Source organism: Calidris pugnax, unplaced genomic scaffold (assembly GCF_001431845.1).
Source record: "Calidris pugnax isolate Ruff unplaced genomic scaffold, ASM143184v1 scaffold17, whole genome shotgun sequence".
NCBI lineage: Eukaryota > Metazoa > Chordata > Aves > Charadriiformes > Scolopacidae > Calidris > Calidris pugnax.
This window is the reverse complement of record NW_015090794.1, coordinates 9503481-9513511: the sequence shown is the minus strand read 5'-3', so window position 1 is coordinate 9513511 and position 10031 is coordinate 9503481. Positions and strand designations below refer to the sequence as shown.

The 10031-nt window shown below is 38.4% G+C and overlaps 1 protein-coding gene across 1 annotated transcript in view; it reads right to left on the bottom strand.

Annotated features, from left to right (window-relative positions):
• Nucleotides 1-1065: 1065 nt before the first annotated feature.
• USP7 (ubiquitin specific peptidase 7 (herpes virus-associated)) overlaps nucleotides 1066-10031 on the bottom strand; it is a 43537-nt gene continuing 34571 nt past the window's right edge. The window contains exons 27-30 of the mRNA XM_014936458.1: nucleotides 9832-9951; nucleotides 8521-8592; nucleotides 7517-7607; nucleotides 1066-2441 (exon numbers count right to left, since the gene is read on the bottom strand). Of these exons, the coding sequence (XP_014791944.1) occupies nucleotides 2335-2441; nucleotides 7517-7607; nucleotides 8521-8592; nucleotides 9832-9951 (390 nt within the window). The 3' untranslated portion in view covers nucleotides 1066-2334. The remainder of the gene's footprint in view (nucleotides 2442-7516; nucleotides 7608-8520; nucleotides 8593-9831; nucleotides 9952-10031) is intronic.

Below are 10031 nucleotides of genomic sequence, written 5' to 3'. Positions count from 1 at the left end.
TAAATTCACAAAATATGATTAGGGCTTACTAATGCTGACCAGAGTCTTTGATTTTATGGAAATATTTTCAGTACAAATCCTGACATTTACTGAAAGCCTGCGGAGACAGTCCACGTACTAGTAAAAACACCACCTGGAAGCTGCTGAAATTCTCACCAGTTCAATGCAAATACAAATCAAAGGAAAAGTTTATCTACTTAAGGCAAGTCATTTAAGCATTTCTACCTGTAACCTATGCACTCAGATGACAAAACAAAACAAAACAAAACAAAAAACAAACAACTAGTCTGACTGGAAATAAAGAGACAGTTAAAAACACTGCAAGATATAAATTAAAAAGAAATCCAAACATACCTAAAGCTTGAGCAATTAGTTAAATTTTAAAGCTACGTGAATGAAATAGATCTTAAAATTTAATTTAAAAATACTTGCTGGTGTTTTCAGTGATCACCAGAATCCATCTCACAGAAAGGTATAAAGGCCATTACATGTACACAACCCCTAGGAAATGTTTATTGATAGGTCGGAGAAAGGGAAGCTTCTAAGCACTTTCTGTTTTGGTTATGAATACAGGGAACACATAACATTGGGAATCTATTAGTCTATTAAGAGAGCTTACCTTTAGAGACTCCAGATTTCACTTTACACCACTTATAATATTATGACTTGAGAATCTGGACCACAAAATTTTGTACAGGCAGGGAGAGTCAAGTCTACCACAAAGACTCTACTACAAGCTTTACAAATGAACTAGTAAAATAATTTTTCCATTTGTCTAAATTGTACATGGCTCCTTCCTGGAAAATCTTTTATTTGTTAAGCGCAAATGTGACTAATTAGGAGGTAAAAAAAAAACCCAAACCCAAAATCCTCCAAGCCCCAAAATAATTTCACAGGAAAACCTATAAGTTCTCCCCAAAACAACCAATACGAGGATTATACAACTGTCAACACTTAAAAATCCCACACCTTCAGCAAAACCTGACAACTGAAAACATTTCCCAAAACTCTATTTCCAAGGAGAGGAGAAATCTTCTTCAACGTCCACGTCATCACTCACCGAAGAAAAATTTTATAGAAAATTTTATTCAACATACAACATTTTCCAGCAAAAAAAGGCAATATACAGGAAGAGTTGTTGTACACTGCGGCTACAGAAACAAAATAAAATACTGGAAAAGAATGTAAAATTAAGTGTGAATTGCTGATCTATCTTTACTGCACTCAAAACTAGACACGCGGCTGGCATTAGCTCCAAAATAAAAGGAAGCAGTCTGGGGACTGAAATAAAACTACACACAATGAATATCAACATCAGTGAAATTCACTTGCAGACTCACCCAACAAAATTAACCTCCAAGTGTTAAATTGTACATGTTCATTCATTAAATATACAATTTCATTTTTTCTTTTTTTCTTCTTTTTTCTTTTTTTTCCTCCTTTTTTATACAAAGTCAACAGCTTACTAAACACTAGTGAGCATGCCCTCTGTGCTAAAAGGCTATTTCTTGTGTTTTCCCCATCTCTTCCCATGTTAACTAAATCAATGGTATTTATAATCCTTTCACTTGCTTTTGCCAACTTTTGAGTGTCATTCTATTTGCCAGAAGATGGCATAATAAATCGCAGCGGTATTTATCAATGGTTGAAAATTTAATAAAAATACCCAAATTCATCATTTTAGGACTCAGGGCATCCACTTGGCAAAACGGGATGCAAAGTAGGGACTAAATTAAACGAAAACTAGATTATTAAAAAAGATTCTATGCAGCTGGAGAAGACAAAAATCCCGAATAAGTGCCAACAATGTACACAATGAAGTAGAGATTGCTATTTATTGATGATGTGAGTTTTTTGCATTTACAAATGCACAAAAATGTCATTTAAAGTATAACTGAAGGAAATAAATCTGATGTGAGTCTAAACATAAGACTTACTAGCTGCAGTGATGGTGAACACCACACTGGGAAGAGCAGCCAGCCAGCTTATGCCATCTATAAACGTACTACAGACAAATATTTTGCCAATGTCAACTGTTCTACTAAACTCTTCCCTCATTATGCTGACAATTGCCTTGCGTTACGTTTACCATAAAATAACTCTCATTGGCATCCAAGCTTTATAAAAACACCTTCATTTTGCTCAAAAAGGGCAGTCAATAGATACAGAGAAGCCAAACTGAACAGCCTCAACAAAATAAAATTAACATCAGCAGCAAATCCTCTTGCTGAAGACTTCAGATATAGTGCACGTGTACCAAAGTTCTACAGTTGTTAAAAAGGTGCACACACACACTTATTTTTGTCCCTTGCCTTGACAATCTGGTTAAGTAAGTCAGTTATGGATTTTAATAGCTTTTTCAAGGTAAGTGTAGCGACTTCTCTTTGGGGCTTTATTGAAATGGTCAAGCCCTAGCCATGGCCTTGGATGAGACATGTTGCCTAGAAAAGAAAAGAGAAAAAAAATAATGAAGCTTTAAGACTAAATTGGAACGTTTCCTTTACACAAACAACTCCTGTGTTCCCTGTTCACAGTTTGCTGGGAATCCCAGTGCAGGGAAGGGGATTGCAGAACAGCCCTACAGTCCGCAGCCACCAGGTCTGCTCTCCTGACCGCTGCTCCCCTTCCAGTAATACATTTTACATCTGTTTCTGGATCAGGTGCCTGGTTTTTCTCCTCTTCTGTCACTTATAGGAGTTCACAGCAATGAAGTGTGTGCTAAAGCAAGAAAACTACTGTCATAATTTATGGCCGCAGGCACAAAGTACCACCTTTCACCAAAGTACCGAGCCTGTTTCAAACAGGAAGGCATCCATCAGCTGAATATATGACAACCTATAGTATTTGCCATATTGGAAGTTATCTCTGCTGTATTAAGTTATTCTTATCACCTGGTTTAAGTGGGAGTATTTGTTAAATTCATGTAAAATGCAGATATTCAGTTAATTAAGAAATCACATAACCGACCTCTTTATTTTCTGAGGAAAAAAATTAGTCATATTTAGATTGTAAGAAAACATACAGATTTTTTTCATTTGTTCAGCCCAATACAATTTTATCTACTGCTAGTTTTCATGAAAAGCTGCAGTCCGCATACTTCTTGAAAATGGAAGAAATTCTCTTTTAAGATGTCCTCAATGCAGAGCATCAAATGTTCTTTGAAGTGAAATGATAAAGGCAGAAACTAAATAGCCCCCCAGCAAGAAAGGCACACTCCTACATTCAAAGCCATCAACTGCAACCACTAAAGCATAAAACACTTGACCTTTTTGGTTCCTGTATCTGCATTTCTACATGTATTTTCTTCCATCAAAATTATCTTTTTCTGTTTGACATAATGGTCAATGTCAAATATAAGACAGAGCTGCCAATCTTGCTGAGATGTCCTGAATATCTCTTAAAGAAAGAAATTAAGTCCTACACCGTTAGCGCCAGCACAATCATTGCGAGAGTGCATCTTTGTAAAAGCAGAGGGGCACCACTGACATCAGCTGCGTCAATCAAATGAGAGAATGCCATTTCAATCAGTTCAATCACTCCAGCATATGTTAAAATCTGGTATTTGCAGAAACGCATGAGCCCCACACCTTGAAATACACTTTTATAAGAAGGTATTAATTAGAGCACCGTAATATCACCCCACAGGAGAATTTCAGGGGGGGAATGAATTCTATCGAAGAGTATTACATAAAGGGGAAACTTCCCATGAACTCTCAAATTAAAAACCTTTAATTTCCCATTCCCTAAAACTCCTACAGACAGTTCAAGTTTTTCCCTTTCCAATTTCGGCCATGTTCTGTACTTTTGACCTAGTTACCTGGTTAGTCTTTCATGCTGTGTTGACACTACTGGCTCTGTTTTGCTCAGAAAGTCCAACAATTCATTTCAGATTGTTGCCTTCCCCATCCCGCCCCCAGAAAGATGATTCACAGAATAAAACCAGGACTCTGCCTGCTCTGAGCACACAAGAGAGAGTTTATCTGTCCATGGAGAAATGCCCACCTCTGAATTCATCATCCAGAGACCCCTCACAACCCCAGTGCAGAAGAGGAGGTCCCTCCAGTGACACACTTCTCTGCTCACAGATGACTTGTGCAGATGCAGGCGTTCCAAGTTTTGGCAAGTCCCCTCAAATTCACAGCCACGAGCCATAAACCCGGCTGTGTATAACATATCACAGTGAGAGGACTTTCTGCTAGGTTCCTGCACAGTACTCAGGAACAGTCTACGGTTACTGTCTGAGGTCTAACCCTCTGTGGGTTTTGAAGTAAATGGACAGCTACAGGATTTCTTTGCAACTGTTACATAAATCCAGCACGCAGCTTGAAAAAAAATCAGAGAAAGTTTGGCCCTAGCACAACCTGCCAACAAAAACCAGAGCTCATAATTGTCAGAAAAATAGAACTGCAGGAAGCAAGTTGTCCTCAATCTCATTTCTACCAGACAGAGCTTTCTGGCTTTCAGCAGAGCTCTGACTGCAAATTCAAAGGTGCCACTCCCAACTGAAATGCTCAAAAGATGACTGCGTGCAACTCCTGAAGCATTAACCTGGTTTCTCCTATGTATAAATCCCTTAGAAAACAGAGCTTTAAATACCAGTCAAGTAAACAAGATGGCAAACCATCCACAAATTCAGAACAGAGCTGCATTTGTAGCTTGGTGAATCACCTCTTAGGAAAAAAAAAATCTAAACAGCATCCTATTCACATATCTAATGCTCTTGTTAAGATTCTTCAGATTCATTGAAGATATCAAGAAAAAGCAAGAAGCCCCTTCAATGAATCTGAGAATTCAAATGCCTCTTTGCAGCACGCTTAAAATAAGAATCTTATGAGAATGCACCTTAATATTTTTTAGGAGTAACACGAGCTACACACACTCCAATAACAATGTGAGAATCAAACGTACAGGGAACAGATGGTCAATACAGACAAGGTGCAACTGACATGGTGACTCTCTCCTTTAAAGTACGCTATACTGATATTTGACCCATTTGGTCACTCACATGCAAATTTTTAACTCACAAGGGAACAGATTATTTAGTTACTTATATGCTTATAAAAAAAAAAATACACATTCTCAGACTAACATATACGAGTTACTTATATGCTTATAAAAAAAAAAATAAATACACATTCTCAGACTAACATATACACTTACCACTGTTAAGTGTGCACACAAGTGTATATAAATACTTGCTTAGTTACTACACTTAACGTATTTCACATACAAAGAACAATCTCTTTCTGCATCCCGAGTTAAGGATAATCACATTACAACTCTTGAAAATGGAAGAAATTCTCTTTTAAGATGTCCTCAATGCAGAGCATCAAATGTTCTTTGAAGTGAAATGATAAAGGCAGAAACTAAATAGCCCCCCAGCAAGAAAGGCACACTCCTACATTCAAAGCCATCAACTGCAACCACTAAAGCATAAAACACTTGACCTTTTTGGTTCCTGTATCTGCATTTCTACATGTATTTTCTTCCATCAAAATTATCTTTTTCTGTTTGACATAATGGTCAATGTCAAATATAAGACAGAGCTGCCAATCTTGCTGAGATCTCCTGAATATCTCTTAAAGAAAGAAATGAAGTCCTACACCGTTAGCGCCAGCACAATCATTGCGAGAGTGCATCTTTGTAAAAGCAGAGGGGCACCACTGACATCAGCTGCGTCAATCAAATGAGAGAATGCCATTTCAATCAGTTCAATCACTCCAGCATATGTTAAAATCTGGTATTTGCAGAAACGCATGAGCCCCACACCTTGAAATACACTTTTATAAGAAGGTATTAATTAGAGCACCGTAATATCACCCCACAGGAGAATTTCAGGGGGGGAATGAATTCTATCGAAGAGTATTACATAAAGGGGAAACTTCCCATGAACTCTCAAATTAAAAACCTTTAATTTCCCATTCCCTAAAACTCCTACAGACAGTTCAAGTTTTTCCCTTTCCAATTTCGGCCATGTTCTGTACTTTTGACCTAGTTACCTGGTTAGTCTTTCATGCTGTGTTGACACTACTGGCTCTGTTTTGCTCAGAAAGTCCAACAATTCATTTCAGATTGTTGCCTTCCCCATCCCGCCCCCAGAAAGATGATTCACAGAATAAAACCAGGACTCTGCCTGCTCTGAGCACACAAGAGAGAGTTTATCTGTCCATGGAGAAATGCCCACCTCTGAATTCATCATCCAGAGACCCCTCACAACCCCAGTGCAGAAGAGGAGGTCCCTCCAGTGACACACTTCTCTGCTCACAGATGACTTGTGCAGATGCAGGCGTTCCAAGTTTTGGCAAGTCCCCTCAAATTCACAGCCACGAGCCATAAACCCGGCTGTGTATAACATATCACAGTGAGAGGACTTTCTGCTAGGTTCCTGCACAGTACTCAGGAACAGTCTACGGTTACTGTCTGAGGTCTAACCCTCTGTGGGTTTTGAAGTAAATGGACAGCTACAGGATTTCTTTGCAACTGTTACATAAATCCAGCACGCAGCTTGAAAAAAAATCAGAGAAAGTTTGGCCCTAGCACAACCTGCCAACAAAAACCAGAGCTCATAATTGTCAGAAAAATAGAACTGCAGGAAGCAAGTTGTCCTCAATCTCATTTCTACCAGACAGAGCTTTCTGGCTTTCAGCAGAGCTCTGACTGCAAATTCAAAGGTGCCACTCCCAACTGAAATGCTCAAAAGATGACTGCGTGCAACTCCTGAAGCATTAACCTGGTTTCTCCTATGTATAAATCCCTTAGAAAACAGAGCTTTAAATACCAGTCAAGTAAACAAGATGGCAAACCATCCACAAATTCAGAACAGAGCTGCATTTGTAGCTTGGTGAATCACCTCTTAGAAAAAAAAAATCTAAACAGCATCCTATTCACATATCTAATGCTCTTGTTAAGATTCTTCAGATTCATTGAAGATATCAAGAAAAAGCAAGAAGCCCCTTCAATGAATCTGAGAATTCAAATGCCTCTTTGCAGCACGCTTAAAATAAGAATCTTATGAGAATGCACCTTAATATTTTTTAGGAGTAACACGAGCTACACACACTCCAATAACAATGTGATAATCAAACGTACAGGGAGCAGATGGTCAATACAGACAAGGTGCAACTGACATGGTGACTCTCTCCTTTAAAGTACGCTATACTGATATTTGACCCATTTGGTCACTCACATGCAAATTTTTAACTCACAAGGGAACAGATTATTTAGTTACTTATATGCTTATAAAAAAAAAAATACACATTCTCAGACTAACATATACGCTTACCACTGTTAAGTGTGCACACAAGTGTATATAAATACTTGCTTAGTTACTACACTTAACGTATTTCACATACAAAGAACAATCTCTTTCTGCATCCCGAGTTAAGGATAATCACATTACAACAACTGGCAGAGCAACTTCAGCAGTCAAAAAATAGTCAGGTTGTCAGGATAATCACATTACAACAACTGGCAGAGCAACTTCAGCAGTCAAAACATAGTCAGGTTAACAACTCACCAGGTTGGGGCTCAAAATCTTTCAAGTTCACTTCATACTCATCTTCATTGAGATACTGGTGTCGGCCCATCATTACAATTGCAAATTTAAACTATGAAAAGGAGAGGGGAAAAAAGAAAATGGTAAGATACAGCACTAAAATAAAGCCTTCAAGTCTTACTTCACTGTCTAATTCACGGGCGGTTATGAGTGGTATTCTTCAGGAGTTGAAAAAGGCCAATTCTGTTTAAAATCTTTACCAACAACCTTGACAATGGGGTAAAATGAATGCTCAGGGAATCATGAGACTGCATCGTGGAATATTGTGTCCAGGCTGGAGTCCTCCAGGGAAAAAGAGATGGCAACAAACTGCAGCAAGCCCAGAAATCGTCCAGAAAGACAGTTAAGGGGTGGAGGCCATGGCATACCAGAAGCTGAGGGAAATGCAGTCATTTAGCCCAGAGAAAAGGCCAACGGGGGCATCTAGTCTTCCACCCACTGAAGACTGTGACATAGAAGCAGACTCTTCTCAAGAGCTGCACAGCAAATGGACAATAGGCAACCATCACCAGTTGCAAAACGAGTAATTCTGATTACATGTAGGAAAAACCAGTGTCTTCACAACGATACCGGTGATGCTCTAACATACAGTCTCCAGACCACGGCAGAATTCCCATCCGTGGGAGTTCTCAAATCGCAACCAGGTAAAACCCTGAGCAACCTCACTCACCTTCAAGCTAGTTCTGCTCTGAGCAGGAACCTGAAATTGGTGGCCTCCAGAGGTCCTGCACCATCTAAACCTTTCTAGGTTACTGTAATGTTTTGCCGAATCTCTCTTTTGATGCAGGACAGAAATACTATTGCTACACAGCCTACTTTATTTTCTCAGAACAAGCATTAAGTCAAACAACAGTTGTATTGATCAAAAACTAAACTTCAGCCAAATCTGTGGTGTTCCAACTTCTTAAAATAAACTCATTTAGGGTCTACAATCAGCAGTAAAAACTCTACCAACATGCCATTACCTTTTCAAATTCTTTTTCTTGTATGTCCAGCATTGTCTGAATCCGCTTCATAACCTCTCTGAAGTGTTCACCCTAATAATTACAACAAGACTTTTAATGTGAAGAAAATGTAGGAAAAAAATGGATGCTGTTAATATTTCCTGCTTCAAGCTTCAGTGAAATACGCTGCCTTAATCTCTCTGTTATTTACAAAATTACACAAGTGTCAACATCATCCACTACAACAGAATAACAATGTGAAGTTGCTGAACTTATAGCAAGTTAAGAAACAGTTAAAAAATTAGCACCAAATAGGAATTTGGAAAAAAAACCCAAACCTGCACAACCCTTCTAATCATATTAGTTTAAAACCTCTACACCTGTGATGCTCCCCCTCAATTAGTAACTGTTTTTAGTACGTTTCTGTATGCTGTGTATGTAATGTGCCAAAAAAAGTGATGGATTCCATCAACTTAAAGAAAATAATATTTATCAACTGTCAAACACAGGGAAACGCAGTGCAAATAGTTTCCACCAGAAATCAACACACAGGTTTTACTCTAAATTGATCAAAAATATGGAAATATAGTAAAATTGCATGCGTTGCAGAGAGGTGGACATATTTATCATTCCAAAACTTTTAGAGAAGTAGGCAATTTTTATACAAACTAACATACACAAACCAGAAAAACTTTAGAAGCAATTTGCTAACTGCCCCCAGAAACACATTTTGATACTAAGAGAATTAATGTGAAATTCAGCTGCAGTAGCACCACATAAAAACTTAGGAATTTAAATTAAGCTTTCAAAATTAGCTTTCTCTCTTGTATTAACTTCCCCCCTGGAAGATAAGGCACATCAAATTACAGAAGTTATGAAATGTACAGTGATCTTAGAAAATGTTGAAGACAGCAAAGTAATTTTTCATAATCATATGTCAAGCCAAGAAAGCATGGTCTAGCCACTTTTGCCAGCAAGTTTGCATCGCAGTTACTACAGTGGTATTAGAAACAGGATTCTAGGTTTGCTGGGGGGGTTCTGCAGGTGGTTGGGGGTGGAATTGCTTTGGTACTATTTCAAGTCCCCTGCTGATGCCGAATGCCCGCTTTCTAGGTATTGCACAGGCACACTGAAACACTGCACAATCTGTATATGCAAAAGAACTGAGATGGTAAGTGATTTAACTGCAAGAAGGCATATATGGGGCAGACCCTTTTATGCAGGAGCAATATTATCCTATACACTTTTTATGCTAATCAATTTATTTGACAGTACTGAAAGAAAGCATCATCAATATAATCCCTTGGGGAGAAAAAGGGAGACATACTGTACCTGGTGTATCCTCAGCAAGAACGGAATTCCAAATGTCCCAAAAACCTCTTTGTGGAAATGTGCCACTGTGATTAGCATCTCGTTTTCTTTATCTATATCTACCTGGTCCAGAGGAATTTCCTAGATCCAGACACAAAATTATGACTGTAATTAGCTAAAACTTCCCCCAAAAAAGTAACCTATTAAGTAACTAAAAGCTT